General features: G+C 39.7%; 2 protein-coding genes across 5 annotated transcripts in view; one reads left to right on the forward strand and one right to left on the reverse strand.

Annotated features, from left to right (window-relative positions):
- The window catches only part of ABCC5 (ATP binding cassette subfamily C member 5), a 69,389-nt gene extending 57,612 nt beyond the window's left edge, over positions 1-11,777 (reverse strand). For 2 of the 4 annotated variants that reach the window (XM_006925769.3, XM_025042223.1), the window contains exons 1-2: positions 11,648-11,777; positions 8,340-8,522 (exon numbers count right to left, since the gene is read on the reverse strand). In XM_006925769.3, the coding sequence (XP_006925831.1) occupies positions 8,340-8,468 (129 nt within the window). In that variant the 5' untranslated portion in view covers positions 8,469-8,522; positions 11,648-11,777. The remainder of the gene's footprint in view (positions 1-8,339; positions 8,523-11,647) is intronic. The other 2 variants (XM_025042222.1, XM_015599930.2) reach the window with 1 other exon arrangement.
- A 3,460-nt stretch (positions 11,778-15,237) lies between these two features.
- On the forward strand, positions 15,238-25,005 carry LOC102889627 (5-hydroxytryptamine receptor 3C-like). The gene is given in 12 exon segments (XM_015599857.1): positions 15,238-15,267; positions 20,049-20,160; positions 21,333-21,499; positions 21,877-21,921; positions 22,380-22,489; positions 22,752-22,921; positions 23,115-23,275; positions 24,069-24,204; positions 24,207-24,272; positions 24,451-24,666; positions 24,777-24,799; positions 24,832-25,005. Coding segments are annotated over 12 exon segments (1,410 nt in total).
- Positions 25,006-25,209: the final 204 nt, after the last annotated feature.

Below are 25,209 nucleotides of genomic sequence, written 5' to 3' on the forward strand. Positions count from 1 at the left end.
GGCAGGGTGGGGACACTGGGGAGCTAAAAAGGGACAATGAAATTCAGGTTCTGCTACGATTCAAACAAAGGTCAGGGAAACACAGTCACATACTAACTAGAAGCAAACAGAGATGCTTGCACAAGAGATTGTCCCTGTTCTTTATGTACCATCACCTCACCCATGACTGATAATTAGTGCACCAACCACACTGCAAGGACACCGCTTATCTGGTTTGTCCCATCTCATTTTCACAGGCTGCCAGAGCGGAATGTCTGCTGACAAGGCAACCATGGACATCCCCCCAGTATGGAGGCGCCTGCAACAAGACACCAGAGGCTGGAAATCATTCTCCAGACTGAACAATCCCTTCATGACAGCAGGACAACGGCAGAGTAGGCTTCCTAAGCCTGCAGACTGAGGATTCATCCAAGTTGTTCCTGAACACAGTGATGGCAAGCATCAACTGGCAACACAGAGGCGCCTCGCCGCTTCCAAGGGGATTAAAGGCTGCAATACTCCTGTCTGGCACACCCCAAAAAGAAAGCAGTCTCTGGGGCACTATCAGGATGGACAGGCCTCACATCCTAGAGCATATTCTCCCTCTCTTCTGCTTAATTCACAAGATCTTAACACAATCACAGAACAGACAGCCTCTTCTTATAAACCCCCTGGACCAAGCAAATGCTTTTCTGTACATGTCTCAGTCTCATAGCTGCCTTTATGACAAACATCTAGAGAGAAACATCTTTGAGGGAAACTGTATACAATCAGATACAGGTTTCAAGAGACTCTAAATATTAAAAAATAAATTAAAAGTAAGCAAATTTTCTTTTAAATTAAAAAAAATTTAGAAGTTGATGATCTCCCAAGACCAGCTAACATCAGGCTTTCTCATCTTCCCTATCTCCAAGGAGTTAAAGAAACCTGCCACGGACATTTACTCTCCCAATTCTCATCACGTCCTTACTCCAATGGGTTATTAACATGATCCTGACCATCTATCTCAAGTTCTTCCCTTAAGAACTTGTAGATTAGAAAGAGCCTACTATTTAGCCAGGCAACCTATAATCTCAGTTCTACCACTCAGCAGCTATGAATTAACTCATGCATCTCATCTCTAACTATCTGTTCACTCCTCTGTAACTATACTGTGTTGTCGCATGCTGAGGATCAGCTATTAATGAACCAGTGGATATAACTACACATCGCCACCATGGTCAGATAAGTATTTTTCCATTTCATAATCTAGCATTACCCCATAATCAGCAGGTAAAAGAGGGCTTTTAGTTGTTTCATAAGCTAATGCCCAAGGAACTTATTCAAAGTTCCTATTATATTGAGGTGTGAGATTAACTTTGTTATTACAATAAGATTTCAAAGGATTAACCTGAAAATGAATCACAGAGGAAATATAAAACCTTATAGGAAACATTCGAAGCTCCATTGGTTGAGGAGATAGAAGAGACTTTATTTCATGAGATCTAGGGCAGAGGTTCTCAGCGCTAGCTACACAACAGGATCACCAGGGGAGTTTTAAAATAACACTGATACCTGAGCCCTCCCCCAGAGACTGGTTTAATTGGTCTGGGGTAGGGTGTTGCATCGACATTTTTTTAAGGTTCTTCAAGAAATTTTAATATGCAGCCTGGGCTAAGGACCACTGATTTAAACAGAAGAATGTTGGTCTTTTGCATTTGACAAAATCCCTTCAAGATTTTCAGGTTTTAACTTAAAAAAAAAAAAAAAAAAAGTCAAAATGTAATTTATGAATAAAACTTCCTTCACTGCCTATCACCATGTGTGCACCCACATTAAGTGCTTATCACAAGACATTAGTAGTTTCATCATGTGATCCCTGGACTGCAGAGCAGGCTGGAACTGCTGATGATGGTGAGAAACAAACACAAAAGTGAAGATTTGGGCAGTTTGGCTATTTTTCTAATGTGAGAATACAACTTTTAAAAAAACTAAGTGACTGCTCAACACCATATCTGCTTTGGTAAATAGAAGTTTTCATTGATATAAGAGTTGATTCTTTGAATAGCTAATTCAAAAAATAATCTCAAGTAATTTGAACAAATGCAACATTTAATTATCTAAATAGGTTAACTCTCTAAAAAGGGGGTGGGGAGGGGAAGGAGAAACAAGCTTAATTCTACTAATTAGTGGACTTCAGCGTAGCAAATTAATTTCACATTTGTCTAATTTTTTTATGAACAGATTCAACCACTGCAAAACCTTCTGGAGGTCCGGTTTCCTGTTCTGGCGCTGACTTTTGTATTTTTAATTAAGAGACATTAAATGACATCTCATTAAATGATGAGACATTAAAGAAAGCATTCACTGAAGGCTACCTAAAAGCAGAACCAAGATTTCATTGAAAAAGTTTTCATTAACCATTTGTAACTCCCAAGTTATCTATCTTAACAAAAATTTAAAACTGCTTAAAAAACAGGAAGCTAGTTCCAACATTTTTCTTCCTTTTTAACAGCAATCTCCTTTAACTCATGCCAACAGGCTCTACTTATTTCCCTTAAGCAGCATTTCCCAGGAAAGCAGCAGTAGCCCTGCTGCAGATGGCGTGGAAGAACTCATGATCGAGGCCAGCCTCAGGAGACCCATGGTGCTGTAGATTCGGTCACCACACAGCAAAGCCACTTGGGTTCTGCACCAATAGCAACACTGTTGTCATCTCCACCAGAGAGCTGTGGACTGCTATTGGAGACCAACATCTGGCACCAGGCCAGACACCCGTATCATACCCGTACTGAGCTCTATGAAACTTTATGGATGTCCTTAAAGGGAAAAGAACAAAAAAAGCAGGTGTTCTTACTCATCCTGTCACTGACTGCCAGAAAATCTGCCGAGTCACTGAGTACCAATCAGGAGAAAAATAATGCAGAGACTGCAAATACTAATCTCCTTCACCCACCCTGCCCTCCTCTCAAACAACAAATAGGCTCACAGGTAATATTCTTGACTCTGAAAACACAAAGGCATAGACAAATTCACATACCCTTAGTTCTTAAAGAAAAGCTTTCAGAGTCGAACTCTCTAAAAGTGTATGGTACCAGACAAAACTATTTTTATAATAACAATGGTTGTCTCTGAGAACAGGGGTTAAGGGTGATTTATTTTTTCTATAATATTCTACAATTTATACATTTTCTATAATGAGATCATAATTCTTAAATAATTATATATATCGTAGAATCATATTTCTTGGTAATTAAGAGATTAAACCCATATCCTGATCCCTAGGATATAACTTCAGCTCACCAAAATATTTCAAGTCACTAATTATGAAAACTCCAACCAAGTTCAAAGGGTCGGCCTACCACAGAACTAAAGGAAACACCAAGTGAAGGTCACTTGACTTTGTGAATACTTGCTTTGTTACCTTTCCTAGAGGCAGAATATCCTAACATGGTGGAGAGAAAATTCCACCAATGGTGCACTTTTGAGTGAAGGGAAGAAAAGAGTGAGCAGTCATAATGGCACATGAACTTTAGTTGACTTCTGCTTATTTTCCCTTCTTCCTCCTTTTCTAGATGAGACACGCTAGTGAAAAACAAGTCACCCGTGGCTTTGGTCTGGGAGCAGTAAGAAAACAAACAACTACCACAATAAAAAAAAAAAAAACTTAAGAAAGCATTAAATAGTTTTGTCTTGCTTTTACTTAACTTTTAATTTAAAGCAACTAAAATCCAAACTCCTCGGCCTACGATTGAAGAACATACATCATCAGAAACTTGCTGACCTATCTCTCTACATCTATGAGCTCACACTGTATGCTTAAAGCCAACAGGGCCTAGTTGGCCCTATCTACAACTCTTTCTTCTGCCAGGCATGTTCTTCCTTTCTCCAAATTCTACGTATTTCTCAAGTCTCCAATTAAATACTACCTCCTCTTGAAGTCTTCCCTGATCTCAAAGACTAAAGCACTCTTTCTTTATTAATTTCTATTGCATGTACATTACAGTAATCTATATATACACGAAGAGGTTAAGCTTCTATTGGAGGGCAGGCAGGCCCGGCATCTGTTTATTTTTATCTGCATCAGAAGACTTCTTTCAGTGCTGTGCATGCATCTTAGAGAGTGAGCAAATGTTCGATGAATAAAAAAATGAATAAACACATCTTAAAATAAACAAACAAAAAAAACAGGGCTCGTGGAGTTATGGGATCTACCTGTGCATGTATGAACAGAATTATAAGAAAAAGAGCTGTGCCTGGAGAACTATGCCTCAGACACAATGTTAAGAAGTGGTCTAGACATAAATCTTCATGTTTGTTGAAATAATGCCAGCCTAACGCCAGCCAAGGTTAGTACTGAAGCTCAAAGAGTGAACAGCAACAGAAGGCGCCCCTATTAGCACTTCAGGATTAAAGGATATTCGCTAACGCATCAAATTGTGTGTGGCCACAAGCATTAACTTAATAGTTCTAAACAAAGGGTAGGTGTGGAAATGCTCTTTCATTACCTCTAAGTAGATGTGATACAAATATCTGAAGATGTGACTGATTAATTTTCCCAGAGTATTCCAAAAGGAATATTTGGCCACAATACTAAGAAATGAGCAAACTGCACTCTGCAACTTTGTTTACAGCTTGAAAAAAAAAAAAAATCACTAGCCTGTTTAAGAATTTGTACCTTGACGCTTTGCTTCGGACTTCTCTTTGACAGTTTCATGCTTCCATGTCAACTGGACCTATCGAGGGCTAATGGTGGTGAGTAAAATCCGTTTTCCAATTAAGAGCCACAGATGTATTCTCATCTTTTATTACTTTAGTTCTTTATTTTGGAGGGACAGTAGGCATACCTGGCATCTGGAACATCCTGTCCCAAATTTCCTCTCTAATATAGAAATAATGGTTATGATTATGTGACATGAAATTATAATCTCTACCCAATTATCTGCTTACATTTTTAAAAACTGTATGCTTATATACCTATTCTGCTTCCCAACTATTTAAATTATCCATTTTTTATACTATCTCTGAATCAGAAATTTTTTGTCATCTTTCTGGTTCTTCTATCAGCAAACTGTTATATATGAGACAAGTTCAAGATCAGTAAGTCTAAGAAATTTTGGTTTTTGACAGGTAATATGCAAGAACATTCTAGGCAGTACATGAACTTTTAAAAACACTTGAGAGTTATGCATTCACTTTAATGTGTATAAAATTTGATTGCATAAACCTATGATTTTATTGCTTAGGTCAAGGCTGAGCAAAAAGGAAAAAAAACAGTTGATTAAAAGAAATATTTTAAGTAAAAAAAAGTTCAAAGGATACAAGGATATGGTACAAACCAGAAAAATGGAACTCAAATGAAAAAGTTTAGGAAACATGAAAGGATAATCAAAATGAAATTCATATGGACTCCTGAAATTTTATATAAGTGGTATTAGCCTTCCTGTTTCTTCGAGATAAGGCTTGATCATGTGAAGGGAACTTATTGTCTGATGCCTGACTTCATAATTTAAGGGACAATAGGCACAACAATGACTCTATTTCCAGTCCTTCTCCACCTGCAGAGGAAAAGCTCACTGCTGCCACAGGACCTCCTAATGTAATTTCTGCTCTAACCAACTGGAGAGGGACTCTGTCCCCAGAAACTTCACAGGACTGCACACTAGCTTCCCATGTTCCGCCTCTTCCTGCTTGACAAGCCTGCTCACTCCTAAGACTTCACTTACATAGATACACTAATGATTCTAAAATTTTTTCCTATTCTCTTTTTTGCCTGTGCTCTATTTACTGATTATTTTATTTAGATGCACTTCAAATTCAACATGCTTAAAAGCAAACTCATTCTCACCACCAATCCCAGCCACCACAATGTGTCCCTACCCTTCCAGAGATGCCCCTAAGTCTTTTTCCTCTTTTCCACCTCATTGTTATGCTTCGACACAGACCCCTGGCCTCTCTCACATAGGCTAGAGCGCAGAAACTTCCTGACTGCTCTCTGTATGTTTACTCTCTCTCCTATAAAGAGTTTTTTCATAACTGCCTCAAAACTAATCTTCCTAAGATAAAATCAAGTTTTAAAAATCCCTTATCAGCTCAACTTCATTAGCCATTGGGTAACATACATTAAGACTACAATGAGATATCAGACGAACCCATCAGAATGGCTAAAATAAAGATAGCATTAATACCAGGTTGTGTGGAAAGGGATCAGTCATACACTGTTGGTGGGAATGTAAATTCTACAGCTACTGTGGAGGAGTATTGATGTTTCTTATGAAACTAAACATGTGCTTATCATATGATCCGGCAATTGTATCCTGGGCCTTCTAGAAAAATGAAAGCTTATTCACACGAAATCCTATACACAAATGTTCAAAGCAGCTTTATTTGCAATAGCAAGAAAGTAGAAATAACCCTAACACCCTTCAACAGGTAAATGGTTAAACAAACTATGGTATACCTATAACGTGGAATACTAACTACTCACAATGAAAAGGGAAGAAATATTGATACACACAAAGAATTAGATGCATCTCAAGGGAATAATGCTGAGTGAAAAAAAGGCAATCTCCGAAGATTATATGTTATATGATTCCATTTATATAGCATTCTTAAAATGATAAAATTACAGAGAGAGAACAGATTCACACTCCTAGAACTTAGGTGAAAGGGTGAGGGAGGCAGCTGTGCTCAATAAATGTTAGCTCTTAGAACTAGTTGTCTAATGTGTAGGATGTGTAAGAGAAAATTCTGGATGCCATTGTCAATATCTTATGAGTGTTTGACACTGTTAGTATAGCACTTAAATCTGGCTATAAAAGAGATCCTTGTGATGGAGCTGCTTTGTATCTTGACTGTGGTGGTGGTTTATACAAATCTACACATGTGAAAAAAACTGCATGGAATACACACATACAATGAGTGCAAGTTAAACTGGTGAAGTCTTAATCAGGTGGATACACTGTATTAATGTTAATTCATATCCTGTTGCGATACTGTGCTGTGTTATGCAAGAAGTTACCATTGGGGGAAGCTAGATAAAGTGCATATGGGATCTCTCTGTATTATTTTTTTCAACTGCATGTGGATCTACAGTTATCTCAAAATAAAAAGTTAAAAGGAAAAAAAAAAAAAACCCTTCTCAATAACTTCCAATAGTTCCCCAATGGCCATAGTAAAAGATCTTTTACAATGGCATACAGAATTTTCTCTTACACATCCTACAATTTAGACAACTAGTTCTAAGAGCTAACATTTATTGAGCACAGCTACATGGCAGGCACCATTCTAAGCAATTTATATGTTATCTCATTTAATCTTCAACGATCCAATCAGTCAGGTTCTACCGTCAATGCTATTTTATTCATAAACCGCTAAGGCTTGATAGCATCCCCGCCTAATTATCCTTCAAAGCCTTGCTCCAATATTACCTTTGTGACTTTTTCCAGATTTAAATGCTATACTAACAGTGTCAAACACTCATAAGATATTAATAAAAGTTTAATTAACAAGGTCTAGACAAAGAAGTTACAAAACTGGCACTTCAGAGATTTGACAGTGATTACATTGAATCTATGTTTCTCCAAAGTTAAGCTTGAAAGGGAAAGTACCGTATAATATACAGTGGGAACAGAAAACATCCATTAATGAGAAAATGTTAATAAGACAGCCAAAGAAGAACAGGTAATGTTAGGCTAATGAACCACCAGAGTCAGCCAGAAAGCCCATATCTTTCTCAAGTTTTCACATAACACATACATGAACACAAACCTGACTTCCTAAACCCAGTCACCCACAACTCCCCTTATCAGTTACTTCTGCAACTTAAGAAAAGGTATTATTTTTTTTTCTTAGAAGAAAGATATTTCCTTCTGTTTAAAATGTATATTCATTATTTCCCTTGGAGGAAACTAGATTATTACATTCATGGATTTACTTGAAAAACTTACTGATTATCATACAACAATCTAGAATGATTCCAAGTACTATGAAATCTGAATGAGTCTCTCCAAGAAGTCATTTTAAACACAGACAACAGGCAGAAGAAAAAAACTATTTTAAGTACACGAATGAAATTTAACGGTTCATATTCCCTCTGCTCCACTTCCCACCCCTCCATAAGTTGTCTTCTCTTAAGCAAAGCCTTTTGAGAAGGTGCCACAGGTGAGCAAAAGTGGCAGACAGAAGGCAAAGGGAGAAATAGGTGGGAGGCTGAGAGCTAACCTCTCCTCTTTCATAAGTAACTATAAATTCTTAACAGTGATCTAAAGCCAATAAAAAAAGAGAAACTTCTTTTTAATTATGCATTATATGAAAAAAGGAAAGTATTGTCTAGTACAACAAGCAGATAAGAAAAGGGACTCAGGAAAGGAAACACTGACCGGCCGAGTTCTCTTGTATTTGGAGTCCTCGTGGTCTCTGTCTTGCCTGGAAGTACTGTTTCTCTCTCTCACATTTCTATAACCAGGACTGGGGATGATATACTCTTTTCCTATGTCGATATCCTTCATTTTCTCTGAATAGAGGTGCCAGGTTCATAGACTCCTGGTTTCACTTGAGAATTTCTGAAATTAAAAATTCATCAAGAACAGACATCACCTAAATTGTGCTTAATCATATGCAAAAGTGCTTTAAAATAGGAAAAAGGGAAAAAGCATTAACGTTTTTTACCCTTATATCTATAAAAATATTAAAGTATTAAAATTTTCAAATACCATTTCATATTTTAAAGAAAAAAATCATTATAATAGAATCAAGAATTATCTCCCCCCACTGCCAAGGAAAACAAGATTAGAAAAAATAAACACACTGGTAAAAAGACACCCGCCCTCTTCAACTAAGTTCAAACCCAATGTATAGAGCCTTTACACAGGTCTTTAAAAAAAAAGACTTTCTGAAAACAATTTGTTCAAAGAATTAAAAACGCCACAATTTTAAAATAGATATAACTTCTACTAAATTTTACTAAATGAAAACTTATAAAATATTTATTAGACCTATCCCATCTCTGCATTTTTATAATTAGGTAATAGGCTAGCTGATATTTTTTTTAAGTACCATGGAGTTACAGAGCCAACATACAAAACAATATTATACCTTAACTTTAAAACAAATTGCCCTTGGGATACTGAAAATATTCTAAAATTAGATAGTGGTGATGGCTACACAATTTTGTGAATATATTAACAAAACACTGAGTTGTATACTTTAAAATGCTGAATTTCATGGTATATAAATTACATCTCGACAAAGCTGTTGTTAAAAAATAACCAAAACAAAACGCCCACCCTGTCCCATGAAGTCTTACCTAGTATGACCTGCTTGCTGGGCTAACTCTAATTAATATCCTGTATCAACTCTGGTTACTTTTGAAAAAATAAAATACATAACACACCTCTCTGAAACATTTCTCCCACCCTAAAAGGGTTCAAAGTTTCCCAAATATGAACTGAGAAAACCCCTTTCAAACCAGCCTCAGTAGAAATTAACGTGTAAGCTGCGTTGCCTTTTGAATTCCATAAATTCCTAGCTATCACTATAATTTAAAAATACTACTCTACGGACAAATTCTGACAGCTACAATTCATTTTTTAAGGTATCAGAAAAAAGAACACTTACTAATTCTCTAAATAAAAAAGACTAAATCTCCTTCCTACTTGACTTCTCGCTTTTCGGAGGTCTGATTCAAGTACCCTGAGTTGATACAGTTATTTATCTTTAAAGGAAAAAAAAAAAGTCACCTTGTCCAATGACAAACTGCACCGTAAAGAACACCGGGCTTACAACCAAGGCCACAGCAATCACGTTACTAAACTTAAACTATAAACAGACCTGGCGCCTGCCAGTGTCCCCAATGTCTGGATGCAGCTGCAGACAAGAGTGAGTAATCTTTCTTGTTACAAGGGTCACAGAAGTCCAGCCTTCCCCTTCAAAGTTTCTCTACCCTAGCTAATTTCCAGAAGCTGAATGGATTAGTCCTACTTTGGAAAAAAGCAAGAGAGGAGTTTAAAAGGGAGGAAGCCAAAGGAATTCATTCACAATATCAAAGGCCATGTTAAGAAGAACATGAAGATCATCCCAACTGTGTTAAGAACTCATGATAACCAAAGTTTATTCCAATTACTTTATTTCAAGTCCTTCTATGTTTGAAAGGTATGGGAAGCAGTTTTCCATCACCTCTAACACTCCTGCTTCTTTAATTTATCATGAGAGTAGGAGGGCCTTGAACGGGTACAAAGTTACTATCTCTTGGCCTTGAACACATGGAAGATTCCATCTTCTGTGTATCGGGGATATAAGACAGGGCACTCCATGTGGGGGCCAGCCAAGAGCTAGGAAGCCCAATAGTTTCTGGAAAGAATTAAGGCCCAAATCTGAAGAAAGCAATGAAAGAAGGGTCACTAGTCTTGACCCTTTTAAAAATACTATTTGTATTTCTCTCTTCTATTCTCCCTTAAAGTTGTTTAAAAGTCTTTTTAAAATGTTAACTTGCTTTACCTGTTAAGAAAGGAAAAAAGGAAAGGGATTTTTGTTATTTCCGAGCCAGAGCTGTGCAATGGCCCTAGCAGAATCATCAAAGTGGGAGAACCCCAAAGAAGTGCTAGATTAAAAATCAACAGAGTTAAGGCCACCTGGTCAGATCCTTTTTTAATCGAGGTTCTCCTTCCAGTGATAAAAGTGTACAATGCAGCAGATGAAACTGCATGGTGGAGGTGGGGTGCACAGTATTAAGAACTGTGATTAGCCAGACTGGTGTTTCCAAATTGCCTTCATTATAACAGAACTTAGGTTTCCCACACTTCAGGAATCTAGTTCCAGGCCCTGAAGCTGCACAAGACAACCTGACCTGAAGCTAAAAGAATTTGTATTTACCATCCTCCTACAATCCACTTGTGCCTCCAACCTTCTGCACCTTTCACTAACTCAGGCTAGAGACCCGGTATAACCTATACATCTCCTCGCAAACCTTCTGAAACTTTGCCGGTGGTTCCTGTGCCTCCTGCCTCCTCACGTCTGTGCAGAAACCAAATGATCCCTGTGTAATAAATACAAAGCACCATGCAGCTCTGTGCGGTGGAAGTGGAAAGGGCACTGATAACAGTCAAGAGATCTGGGTTCCATTCTGGGCTCTACCCAGGGGTTTGCTGTGTGTGCTTAAGTCATGGACCTCCATTTACCCATTTGCAAAAATTCCGAGAGGATTGCTTCTCAGGTCGCTGGCAGCTGAGTCTCCGGTGCGCAGCTTGAGCGGGGGGGCCCCAGGCCGCCCTCCCCACAACCTTGAGGTTAGAGGCTTCTTTCAGGTCAGCTTCGCCTGGGATGCCCTGGACCGTAGGGCGTTCCCATGGCCAGTTCGGGCCTTGAGAGCCGATAGCGACCCACACCCACGGGCCGCGGGCGTAGCACCCCCTGGTGGCCGCATCCGGGAATGTAGCCAGCAACCTTGACTACTCATCCCATCCTACCTGCCTTCTCACGCTGTTACCTCACCACAAGCCTCAGGGGTTGCGTCCCAAGGAGGGGGTGACGAGAGACAAAGAGAGGCCAGGCCCGGTTTCTCAGGTCTCCGGCTTCTCTCGAACTGCCTGTATCCCTGAACACAGCCCGCCGCCTCCAGAAGAAACGCACAGGGGTGATCCCCGTGACAACTGAAGGAGAAGAAAGGGGTGCGACGGTAGACGCTCCCTACCTGTGCCCCAGCTCCACGACCGCCCAGACGGCCACTCGACCACGCTCCCGAGCATCAGCTCCAGAGCAAAACAAGCCTTTATAGCGGCATTGGCCGCCAGACTGCGCAGGCGTGCTGCACAAAGACTCCCCAAGGCTGAAGGGAATTGTAGTCCCCCTTCCTGGAGCCGGAGGCTGGACATGCGGCAAAGGACTCTATTTCCCAGAAGCCCCGTAGAAGCCCCGGGGGAGGTGCAGGCTGCTCCTCCTTTTCACCGCGCTTCTAGCTCTGCACCATCCTTCCCAGTACTTCTGGGAGCCTGTCTGGAACCTTCTCTGAGGCCCCCGTGGGTGGCTGGGAAGGTTGACAGTAGCCGTGTGTGGGTCGGCGACCCTGTGTTCGTAGGCTGGGAGGCCCCGATGGTGTACAGCCGTTTATGCAAAACACCAGGAAGGTCACCGTAGCCTGTGTGTCCTTGTCGGCAGCCAGCCCTAAACCTTATCTGTTGTGCACTTACCATTTCATGACTGCTTGCTCAGGAATCCACCCTGCAGTCTGATAATCACCTTTCTCAACTTTTATCCCACTGCCTAACATGTAGTGTGTGTTGCCTGGTTTCTAGATAATAAAATGCCATGATCACAGTTAAAGTAGCGAGAGCGTTAGAAACAGCATGCCAACTCAATCCCTTTCTTTTTATAAATGAAATTGAGGTTCCCAACGAGATCGATTATTTCTCTTTGTGTTTCATCTGTGCCTTCAACATGAACATAACTACTCTCTGTTGAATGCCTGCCTGCTCTGTATTGGTGCTTTACATACAATTCTTGTTTCTTTTAATCTCCATAACAACCCTATGTGTAGGTGATATGATCATTATCCATTTCAGAGATTAAAAGAATGAAGGAAAGAAAAGTGACCTGTCCACCTTTATACAACTTGATAGTGTGAAGACACTAATGTGTCATAAAGCCAAAATAATTAATAATGTTCTTGCACAAGGATGGATCGAGAGACTGAGGCACTATAATAAAGAGCCTAGAAACAGACTCATGTATATGTGTGAACTTGACCTGTGACATAACAAATCAGTAGAGAAATGGAGATTCAATAAACAGTGCTGGTACGAATAGTCTTTAATTTTTAAATTTAAGAGATTACTACTTCATATAACCCAAAGAAAATTTCAGGTAGATCAAAGGCCTAACTGAAAGGGAAAATGTTAAAACATTTAGAAGAAAATGTGAAATATCTTTGTGGACATGGGAGTAGAGAAGCTAAAAAAACAAAGAAGAGAAAAAAATGATAAATTTTTACTATATTAAAATTTAAACTTTTGTACAAGATGCCACAAGTAAAAAAGATAGATAAAGCACAAGTTATAACTGACAATGTTTTTAATATAAAACATACAATTAATTTCTACAACTCAATAAGAAGTGACAATAACCCAACAGGAAAATAGGCAAATGAATGAACAGAAAAGGAAACCAGGACAGCCATTCAAATATGTATGAAAAGACACCCAATCTCACTAATAATCTGGGAAATGGAGATTAAAATAGCAATGAGATACCATTTTATGTCTACCTGATAGGAAAAAGTAAAAACCTCATAACAAGTGTTGTCAAGGATCTGGAATGACAGGATATTTCACACATTGCTGGTAGAATGAGTGTCAATTGATTGAACCGCAATAAGGAACAATTGGCCCAATTTAGTAGATTGGAAATGGGCTGTATTGTTAGACCCCAAGTAGACTCTTAAAATTCAGTGGCTTGAAGTCAGGAAGTTTTTTTCTCCCATACATAAGAGTCATAGGCAAAATATCACATGAGCTGTGAAGTTCTGCTTCTTGCAATTTCAGAGACCCAGAGTGACAGTGGCTCTGTCAGATTCAACATTTGGCTTCCAAAGTTGCTCTACTCATTGCTACCACCAGTTAGTTACTCAGCTGGGAGGAAGGAAAAAGAGAGTATGGAGAAGGTGTGAGCAGTTCTTAAGGCATCAGCCAGGAAGTAGCATACATTATTTTCAGTCACATTCTATTGGTGACAGTTTATTGATATGATCTCATTTAACTGAGAAAACTGGGAAATGCAATCCTCAGTTGGGCAGCTATGAGCAATTTACAACTCTGTTACAATGGAAGAAGAAAAGAACAGATTTTGGTAAAAGTTAATGATTTCTACCACATATGCCTATCCTTGAACCCAGCAATTACACTTCTCTGTATATGCTCTAGACTACCCTTTCTCAGTGGGGGGATTCTGCAAGTAAATTAAGTCCTACACAAAATTATTTGAGTGACTATTTTCTTAATTCCCTCAAGGTTAATACATATAGCTAGTATCATTCTAAATGTCCAGGGGAGAAGTTAATTCATTAAGTACAATGAATACCTTAGGGCATTATGATGTAATGCTATTAGCTGAGAAAAGCTGCCCCCAAAGAGTCTCCCGCACACTTGCACAGGGAGATGTATTGGTTGAGCATTGTCTGTAACAGTGGAAAGAATCTGAATGTCACTAACAAGAGAACAGATAACTAGATTATGGTATTTGTACAATGAGATATTATATAGCAGTTAAAGAAAAAGGACTATTAGGTGTCAATATATATAAATCTCAGAAAACAATGTTGAGTAAAAATAAATTACAAAAAGATTCAAATTATATGACTCCATCTTTATTAATTGTGTAAACTTGTAAAAATATGATGTCGTTTAAGGATACACTGTGTGTTGGGCATGCTAAACAACAATTCGAAATATAGTTACCTCTGCTGTTGGAGGGAGGGGCATAAGATCAGAGAGGGCCACATGCATACAAGGGGCTTCACCTGTTTACAATATTTTATTTCTTTAAAAAATGACTTATTACTGTTAAAATTTAACAAAGCTTGGAGGAGGGTACATGGGTGCTTCTAATATCATTTGCTGTATTTTTGGTAGAGTTTCAGTATTTCATAATAAAAAAGTTTTAAAATCATAGAAATAAACATTTCTCCATTGAGATATATGCAATTTAACAGAAGAATCTTGCAGATTTATATATAGTTTCTACTGACAAGACTTACTGAAGTATCTCTGACCATCTGGTTGAATGACAAAAACTTTTCCTCGGCACTCCTTAAGCCACCTCATCAAGGCACACTAGTACTTCTGACCATGCCTCAAGCACTGTAGCACCCAAGAGCTGCATATCTGATACCTTTATATAAAATAAAAAAGCTTCTAAAATCTCCCTGAAATACTTCAAATATATTGATTTCAGGTTAAAAAGTAAAAGAGTGGATGATAGCTATGCAGCCCTGGTGCCAGGCTCCGATGCACAATGGCACTACTGCAGTCTGTCGGAGGATAACATAGGGCAAAGACTTACGCTTAGCTATTTACATGATATTGATTGAAAAACAATCCCTCCTTGCAATGTGTTTGTGTTGCGAAGGGTGATATTCTCCAGCACTCAGATGAGCTAGCGAATCTGTTGCAATGCAGACTCATATATATTTCAAAATAGTATTTATGTTGTACAACGTACTAAACATATCATTCACTCAATAATTGAAGGAGATACAGTAGAGATGAAACAGACGAGTTTCCTGCCCTCATGTTGCTTAACGTCCCAGATATACCTGTGGTAAGTACTAGACAAAAAAGAAAATATATGTTACATCTGAAGGATAGTACAAGTTAGCAAGGCAGCAGAGATAGCAAAGGAGCAAATACTCTAGGCAAAGGGAACAACCAAGGCCAGGTGGTTGAAGGAAGAGGGGAACATTTCCAAAGGCCTGTAGACTACGTTATAGGTATTTAGAGTAAGAGCATAAGTCAACAATTGCAAGGTTTTAAAAAGTGAGTTGGTTAACGGTTGAGAAATCAAATTTGCATTTTGAAAACTGCACTGCAGCTAGCAGAATTGAGAAAGAATTAGAGGCAGCTTGAATGCAAAAGAAGAGTCTAGCTGGAAGTGTTGTCCAGGGAAGAGTAGATGGGGGCTTGGACTAGGACTTGTGGTGGAAAGAGAGAGAGAAGTAGATAGACTTGGGAGAAATTGAAGAGGTAAAATCAACAGACCTTGTCTATAGATTAGATGCGGTGATGTGAGCGAGAGAGGTGTCAAGGGTAACGACTAGGTTTCTTCCAGTTGCACAACTAGATGGATGGTGGGACATTCATTGACGTGAGAAGTGTTCTACTGCAATAGCCTCCCAACACCCTCCTCTACCCAGCTTGTCAGGAGCTAATGCCAAGTGGTAACAACCATCTTACATGTGCCGTGGCACTCATGTTGAATTCTTCTGCCAGTAATAAAGATAAAATTTCTTTTTTGTAGATCAATCTTGCAATGAAAGTCATTTTCATAGAATAAGACATTTTTAAAAGTCAGTTAATAGATGGAATCATTTATTTGGCATCATGGAAGTAATATAGTGTGACAGAATATTGTACCTTTTTAATGGTCTCAAGCAAATTAGAAGAGGATTTAAGACATAAACAATGCTAAATGAAAGTCAAATGACATCAGAGCATGTTATGCAGATGAAGGTTTCACAATATTTTTAATAGAGAAGAACAGTGGGATTAGCAGACTGTTCATGCAGTACACAGCAGTATAGTCACATTATAAGTCATATCACACATTCATTTTATGAAGGTAAGTATTACACACTTCCTAACTTTGTAGTAATAACTTCCCAAGCTCATTAGCAGTAAGAATAGTAATTAGAATGAAATAAAAAATTGCTTAAAAATTTTTTTTAAAGTACTGTTATATTGAAATGCACTGTCAAATTGGCCCTCCCAAAATAACAGGTGTTCAAAAATTAGTTCCTTGTTAAATAAAGGAAAATAATTGACAACAATTATCTAATTTTAGCAAAATAATATTATCCACCACATTAAACAAGCGTTGTGTTGATTCTGTAGTCTTATATGTACATGATTTATAGATTAATTTTAATTTTATACTGATATAAGAGCTATAAGCATAAGGACTTTATACATGGTTTTATGAATACACATGTTTAAGTAATATTATAATATAAATAATTTAAGTCAACATCGAGGTTTAGGAGAATGATTTTTCTTAAAAGAGTTCCAAACCTTATGCAAGCTTAGGAGACATGGGCATCAAACCAAACCATAGCTTGGTCTATAAGGCCTTCCGTGGTCTGGCCCCACATAATGCTACAGCTTCATTTCCTACCGCTCTCCTACTCAAATCTGAGGTCCTGACAACACTGTAATTTCCATGTTTTCATTCTCGCTATTTCCTCTGCCCAGAAAAACCATCTAAATTTATTCAGCTAAAACAACAAGCATCATAGCCCATAGACAGGCCTTGGGATTTTAATCCTCCCAGAATGACAAGGATTATTTATTCAATTGAGTAAAATGATACAGTATGTCTAATATGTGGTAAGATGTGTCTGGGGGACCCTCTCACATTATTGAGAAGTATGGACCTGTCAGGCCACAATATAGGAGGCAATGAGTTCCCATTAAGAGAAGCCAGAACATGTAGTCCAGCCAAAATGGAGCCTTCTCACTAAAACAGGCTTGAGAAAATTATCAAGTCTTTTGCTTTATAAATATATGCTTTTTATCAGAAGAAGAGATAAACAACTTTGGTCTACATTGGTGATAACCTTTTGGGCATGAGTGCCACTTCAGAAAAATAAAAAAAAAAAAAATCTATGCAGGCCACATTTATTTCTCATTCAAAATAGTTCATTTACTGAGTCCCAGGAAGGAATCATATGTATCCTTAAAACACAAATTATATACTTTATGGATTACAATACCATCCATGAGAAAAATTCCTATCATTTTCAGCTACTGAAATGTTACTTTCTGAGCATATTTAAGTAGTAACAATACCAAAGTATCTTTTTAAACTTTCACCCTAAAATTAGGTCTAAGTGGATGATGACATGTGGCCTACAGCTGGCAGGCCATTGATCTAAAAGAAAAGAAGAAAAAAAAAGGATTCCTCCTTGAGTCAGTTTATATTGCTCAGGGATTCAGAAACAGATTATAATTTATATTCTACTTTTTATTTGCTTGTAGATTCTTAGAGTTCCAGTAAAATTTCAAGTTTTAAAGTATCTATTTTTTTAATTTCTTGATTTATTTATCCATGTGCTGCTTACATTCTATATTCTATCTGTAGCGAGTTTAAGACAAATTTTTCCAGTTTTTTCTTCTAGATTTATTCTAGTTACCTGAAGCAGTATTTCTCCAAATAATCCATGGAGTACTAGTCTTGCAAGCAATTTTGAGAAAAAAGAAGAAGGAGGAGGGTGAGGATGAGGAGGAGGACGAGGAGGAGGAGGACGAGGAGGACGAAGAGGACGAGGAGGACGAGGAGGACGAGGAGGACGAGGAGGACGAGGATGAGGAAGAAGATTCCCAATCTTCTGATTATAGCTTTGCTGCCAGTCAACTGAGTCAAGAAGAAGAAGAAGAAGAAGAAGAAGAAGAAGAAGAAGAAGAAGAAGAAGAAGAAGAAGAAGAAGAAGAAGAAGAAGAAGAAGAAGAAGATTCTGAGAAAAAGAAATTTCCGAAGTCAACTAAGTTTGGGAAATGATGCATATGATATTCAAATGCTTTAGCTAAACACTCTGAGAAATCCTACAAAAATAAAACCAGTTTAGCCTTGTTTCATTCAGCATTTCTCAGACTTATTTGAACTTGAAATAATAAAAATAACATTTTAGAAACAGCATTTAACATCCTGCAGCACTAATGTTCTGCAGAAAATGCTTTAAGATATCCTAGTGATCCAAAGTCATCTTTTAAAAAAAGAAAATTAAAAATCTTCCCCAAAGGGAAGAGATTCTCAAATGATGAAGAGTAATGCTGAGAGGAGTGAGGGATAAACTTTATCAGAATCTAGCTGAGTGAGGCTGAGTAAAGGGCTCATAGGAACTAGGGTTGCTCAGTCAACCCAGACTGTTTAAGTCCGAAAGATTCCATTCATGATGAAGTTACCTGAGCAGTCTTAGGTAAGCCTGGATAACAGTAACAACTACTATTACTGCCATTTTTACTGTTATTTCTGTTTCAATTTATTAATTGCTCAGGATGGGAAAGGCATTATATATACATTATCTCTAACCACATAAAACCCCTGCAAGATAGGTGTTATCCTCTCAGTTTTAGAGATGAAGAAACAGGCTAAAACGTAATATGATTTTAGTGGAAACAGGATTTGGTCTTAGATCTTTCTTACTGCATCATACCGAATCAGTCTGTAAAACTCCTTCACTGAAGCAAATACTCTCCTTTTGTTCTCTAAGCCACTGATTACCTTCTCTGGAACCTTCCCTAACAGAAATAATTCTAGAGTAAAACAAGTTAAGCCATTGATTACTTTGGCCCACTTCACCATATTGCTATGAACCAAATATTTGGACATTCTAAATCATGCTTCTGATAACATAGGTATTAAATGATGTTTTAAAATTATTTCTCAAGGGTCTTTATGAATCACACAAGAAAATCAATCTTAACAGTCAAAAGCAAACTCAAATGCCTACAGAGGCCAAGCGGATAATGTAAATGAGGGCAGCTGGTCAGGAATAAGACAACAGTTGGTGACAGAGACCATGACGATCTAGGGGGAACATGTTCCATCCAAAAGGCTTAACCACTTCTTAGTTTTGGCACGTTGTTGTCAAGCAAAAACATGAGCCCAGTATTGCTTGATCTTATTTTTTAAATGAACCCAGAAACAGTTTTTATGTGAAATTTCTCAATTCTAAAATGTTGACAAATAACTAATCTCTTTAAAAAAAAAAAAAACAAGGCCCAAAACACCATAAACTTGCAGACTGATTGCTTATGACCTCATAAATCAACTTCTACTCAAAGCAATATTACCTCTGCCGCCTCCCCTCAACCCCACTAATCACTCCCTTCATCCAACAGACCTGGGTCTATATTGCTTTTGACACACTCGAAAAAATCAAAAGTTAAGACTTGTCAGTACTGAAGTCATATTTACAAACTTAGAGTCTGAAGATGATTATAAAAAAGAAGACCGCCCATTTTTTTTTTTTTGGAAAGATGGCAAGAGGGTTAAAATAAGTGCATATGCCACTTAAAGGCAGTGGCAGTCAATATGTGCCTTTTCTAGAATGGATTATATGCCAGAGTGACTCTGCAATATGAGGAAGCCATTAGCACTGCTCCAATGACCAAATATTTTTGCTTCCTTGTCTCTAAACTGATTTTCTAGATTACTTTCAGAGACTAGATTTAGGTTCATTTATGTCACAGGGTGGGTAGTCCTTCAAGACATTTCCTTGGCACTCCATTTCAGGAGTGCTTGTTAGAGGGGTGGCTAATGCTACCTGACACCTGTATTATTTATTCAAAGCTAGGGCTCAAGGTGTGGCCTCTGGTCTTTTAAAGTCGACATCATCCCTAAGTCACCGGAGAAGAGCCAAGGAGAGGAGGCTGGAAAGAGGTTGGCTCCATGGGGAGGGATTCCTCCTCTGCCTCATTCTCCACCTGCTGCTTCAAGGTAGGATGGGACAAGAGCAAGAGCAAAGTAGACATAAAATTTCTGGGAAACAGAGAAACCAAGCTAATTCTTGTTATTCCTAGACAGTGAAGGACTGGATGTTCATTTTGGTAAAAATGGAAACTTTTAACACTGACAATGTTATACTTCTTTCTAGGATCCTAACTGTTAGCTGGCTCTTCTCTTTAATTACTCCTCCACTCCCCTGCTTCTGTTGGCCTCTTCTCTTTCCCCACATCTTTCTCTTTCTAAGCATATAATCTATCCCCATGGTTTCTGAGTAACAGGTGATGTTAGAAAGAAGAGAATTCTCTCTTGGCTCTCTTGAAACAAATGAAATGAAACAGGGAAGATGCTAAGAGGAAGGACGTGGATGAGAAGACTCGTCATAAAAGAAGGAACTTTTTCAGTATAACTTTCCCAGTCTAGAATATTTTCCTTGTTCATTATTGAAAATGAGCAATGAGGGATAGTATAACATCATAGGTAGGTAAAAAGCAGATGTTACCACATTGTTCTCTGTTTCTACTCCACAAAGTATGACTAGTAAGGAGTTAATATAAGACTGGTATCAAGGAACTCCTTTAAGATAGTCTCAGTGGTTATGACTATTGAGTTTTAGAAGACAACAATCACAGCACATAGTAGAAACACAATAAACACTACTCGTTAGATTGAAAAACTGGGTTTCTCCCTTAAGGTTCAACATATCTCATACTACCTACCTGATTACTTCCTTTATCACTAATTGATGATCATCTATATCTTATTAATGTAGTGAGGAGGACTGTGACTGCAAAATTTGTCACTGACATCACCCAGATGGCTCAAGGACAGAAGTGAGCAATGGAAGGACACTGAGCAAAGGTGGAAAGGTTTGTGGTGAGACTATTAAGAACATAGCAGGACACTGAGAATCAGTGGTCAGGGCTGAGTTTACATACACATTTGGACAAGTTTTGCATGGAGACAGAAACAATGAAATTAAGGATGGACGCTGACTTAGCTCACTTCATCAACGTCCACCATTTGCCTAAAAGCCCAGCTCATGTCCCCTGGTTAAGAAAGGAGGGGCTCACATGCTCCTCCTGTGTCCCCTATTTTCTCTCTATGCAGCAACACGCCCTAGGCCCCAGTCCTGGCACTTCTCTCACAGTCTCTGCTCTCTACAGGAAGAGGTGATGCTTCCACCTTCAATTGTTCAGGCTTTGACCAGCATGGGGTGGATCCTGCTGCTTTCCAAGCAGTGTTTGACAGAAAGGCCTTCCGTCCAGTCATCAACTTCAGCATCCCTACTCATGTCAACATCTCCTTCACCCTGTCTGCCATCCTGGAGGTGGTAAGTCCTAACCCAACATTGCAATGGTCTCGTGGTAAGCAGTGGGTTTCCTGATTGGATTTTGTAAAATTAATAACTCATTCTATGGAGTAGGGAGACAACAAGGAATGCTACAATGACATCACTGCAGGTAAAATTTGTCCCTTTTTGGATCCTCCACAAGAAACATAATTCCAATGGACTTCCATACTGTGTTTTTCACTTATGTTTCTCGAGTGCTCTGGATTATTTGACCTACATTTTTCAGTGGCTTATGATTAAAAATCATAATTGCCTCACAGAATACAGAACAGCCTTGGAAATGATTAAGAAGTGAGTGGTGGTATTGGACCTGACTTCATAGAATTAATGATCCCGGATGAAAATTGTTTTTCCAGAATGCGCAGCTTCAACTGATGACATCATTCCTGTGGCCAAATATGGTATGATAGACTCAGTTTCCCCTTTATTACGGTACCTCCCTTTTTCTAGTCCTGGGTCTAACTTTGCAGTTACAATAGATAAAGCTGAGAACATCCATGAATTCAACATGTTTAAACAGAGCCAGACCAACAATAAAAACACAAAACTTCCTGACTATTCTGCCAGTTTAGGAGGGCAGAGATGGTGTACAAGGGGAAGTTGGCATAAACCAAGGTCATGGAAGCCAATATTTAAGTGGCTCTATCCCAGGGAACCCAAAGACAAGCTCAAAATCTCCCTTAAGAGCACTGAGAGAGAAGTGGAAGTAAGACTTACTTAGCGACATTGTGACAGCTGTCACCAGAGAAGGGATGGGAGAGTGAAGAAATGAGCAAAAGAAGGCATGTAAAGCATGGGAGAGAGAGTAAGACTAAAACTAGTCCCCACTCTGTTTGTCCCATGCCATGGTTTCCTCTAGATCTAGTACAATCCATTAATCAGATGGAACCCAGAGGAATGTGGGGGCATCAGGCAGCTCAGCATAGCAACGGAGAACCTGTGGCTTCCAGATATCTTCATCAAGGAGTTGTGTGAGTATCAATGATGAAAAAAGCATGAAGAAAACCATATCTCCAGAGAAGAACATGATGTTAACCAATAGGGGCCACACAGAGATTCAATTTAGAAAGGAGCAGCATCTTACAAAAATTCCAGAATGTGGTGATAGGTGGAAGGGGAGAAGTCAGATGAGTGGAGCTGGAACACAGGAATGGAGTCACCTGAGAGGGAAAGAAAGCCAAGGCTAATGGTGAACCCACAGAACCCACCTCCCCATCCTTCTCACAGACAGCACGAATGTGGATCAGAAACCTACAGGTCTCATGGCTTATGTCAACAGTGAAGGGCGCATCAGATACGATAAGTCAGTGCAAGTGATCAGCATCTGTAACCTGGACATCTTCTATTTCCCCTTTGATGAACAGAACTGCACGCTCACCTTTAGCTCTTTCATCCACACAGGTGAATGAGGCTCATATACATAGGCTATTGAGAGGCAGAGAAAGGCTTTTTAGAGAGAAGAGAACAGAAAGCCAGGAACAGTGAGGGAATCTCACCGAAAGGGGTGGAGAAGCCAAGTGGCAAGAAATCCAACAGTCTGGGCAAGGAGTTTGGGAGCATTTGGTGAGGCTGAGTTGTATGGGTCTCTCTGCAGTGGATAACATGGTCCTGGGCATGCAGGAGGAAATGCAGAAGATTTTGAGCACATCACAGAACCTCATTCAGAGCAAGGGGGAGTGGGTGCTTCTAGGGGTCCACCAGAGAAAAATGAAGATGACTGTGAACGCCAACCAGTACGAACAAATCGTTTTCTATGTGAGCTCAGGGGCCCTGGTTGTGATCCTCTCCTAAGAAGCATAGCTTATGTTCCCATTAGAATGTGAGCAGAGATTTTTGTTACTTTTTTTACTAATAAATCTCCAGTACCTAGAACAGTACCTGGCACTTAGTAAATATTGGTGGAATAAATCCGCCCTGAGGAAGAAACAGAGCGTCTATGGCAGTGATTTGCAGTGAGAGTGAGCTTCCCATCCCCTGGGACCATTGGAACTTTTTGGAGGGCTGGAATTTTTATGTTTGTTTTTAAAAAGAGATGGTGGGAAAGTTATGGATCACTGTCATAAAGATATTATGATTCCAAATCCTGGCAACCCCCAAATATCTGCTGCTGTTTTCCTTCCCCTCCCATTTGTCTTAAATTCCACCAGCAAAGAGATTAGACTTTGATGAGGAGAGCAAGTAGAAATACAAAGATATAACGCACACAATAACTTAAGAATCTGGTCCCTCACTCCTGCTAAGAGCACAGCGGTAGGGATAAAAATGACATGGAGAAAGTTGACCCTTTCAAGAAGAAGAAATGAGATATGTTTCCATGGTAAGAAGAAATGATATATGTTTCCGTGGTAAGCAACATGGCAGAATCAAACCCTGGAAGTCAAGCTGTGGTGATTAAGATGATTTGGTTGGAGAGACAAGACTGTGAAAGGGACTTAAAGTAACATGACCTTACTAGATACTTTATTCTGGGGCAAATCTCATCTCTTGCTCTTAGCTGGCTTGGCAGCCTTCCAGCTTACTCCTCACTTGCCCTCTCTTTTCTCCCCAGGTGGCCATCAGGCACAGGCCCAGACTCTATGTCATAAACCTTCTGGTGCCCAGTGGCTTTCTGGTTGCCGTCGATGCCCTCAGCTTCTACCTGCCTGCAAAAAGCAAGACTCATGCCCCATTCAAGACGACCCTTCTGTGGGCTACAATGTCTTCCGGCTCATGACGAATGACTTATTCTCAAAGAGTGGCATCCCCCTCATCAGTAGGGCTCCACCCTCCTTCAGGAGAATAAAAGCAAGGTGGCAGGGGGTGGGGGAGATGGACCAGTAGAACCATTTCAGAGTGAAAAGGGATCCTGAAAGAGGCCCCTGTGGGAAAATAGGAAACAAGAAGTCCTGGGCAGTGCCTCTGGCCCTCACACAGGTCTGCCTTCCCTCTAGGTGTCTACTTTGCCCTGTTTCTGTCACTGATGGTGCTCAGCCTGCTGGAAACCATCTTCATCACCTACCTGCTGCACCTGGCCACCGCTCAGCCCCCACCCATGCCTCAGTAGCTCCATTTCCTGCTTCTACACTGCACCAGCCCAACAAAATGTTGCCCCATTGTGCCCCAGAAGGGAACTAAGGGCCTGTGCCTCACCCCTTTTCACCTCCATGGTAAGGAAGTCAGCTTTGCTCACATTTCCTCTTCTAACAGTTCCACTTCCCTACTCCTCTCTTCCCCAGTGACCTTCGAAGCCCATGGCTAGGTCTCTGACTCTCCTTAGGTCTGAAGGAGCCCTTGGAGTTGGTGGGAAAAGTGCCAGTCCATGAGAGGCAGAGGTAAATGGGTGCCCTGGGCCAACGATGGCTGAGCAGGGAGATGAGGCTCAGAAGCAGCGCTTGGTCAGCCTGTGGGTACAGTTCAGCCACGTGATGGACACCCTGCTCTTCCGTCTCTACCTGCTCTTCATGACCACCTCTATCATCACGGTCATTGCCCTCTGGAACACTTAGGCAGATGCCCGCCTTCAAGCTCCAGCCTGGAGCTTCTCTTGCCTCTGGAAACCAGCCAGACTGTCATGCCCATTCAGATCCCAGCCTCGCAGGTCTGGCAACCACCTTGTTTTCAACCCAGTCCTTCTGCACGGTCAGGCCAGACCTGGATGGTTCCTCACACCCTTCTAGTCCACTCTCCCTGCAGTCCCCTTCTGCAGTTAG

This window comes from Pteropus alecto, unplaced genomic scaffold (genome assembly GCF_000325575.1).
Source record: "Pteropus alecto unplaced genomic scaffold, ASM32557v1 scaffold88, whole genome shotgun sequence".
NCBI lineage: Eukaryota > Metazoa > Chordata > Mammalia > Chiroptera > Pteropodidae > Pteropus > Pteropus alecto.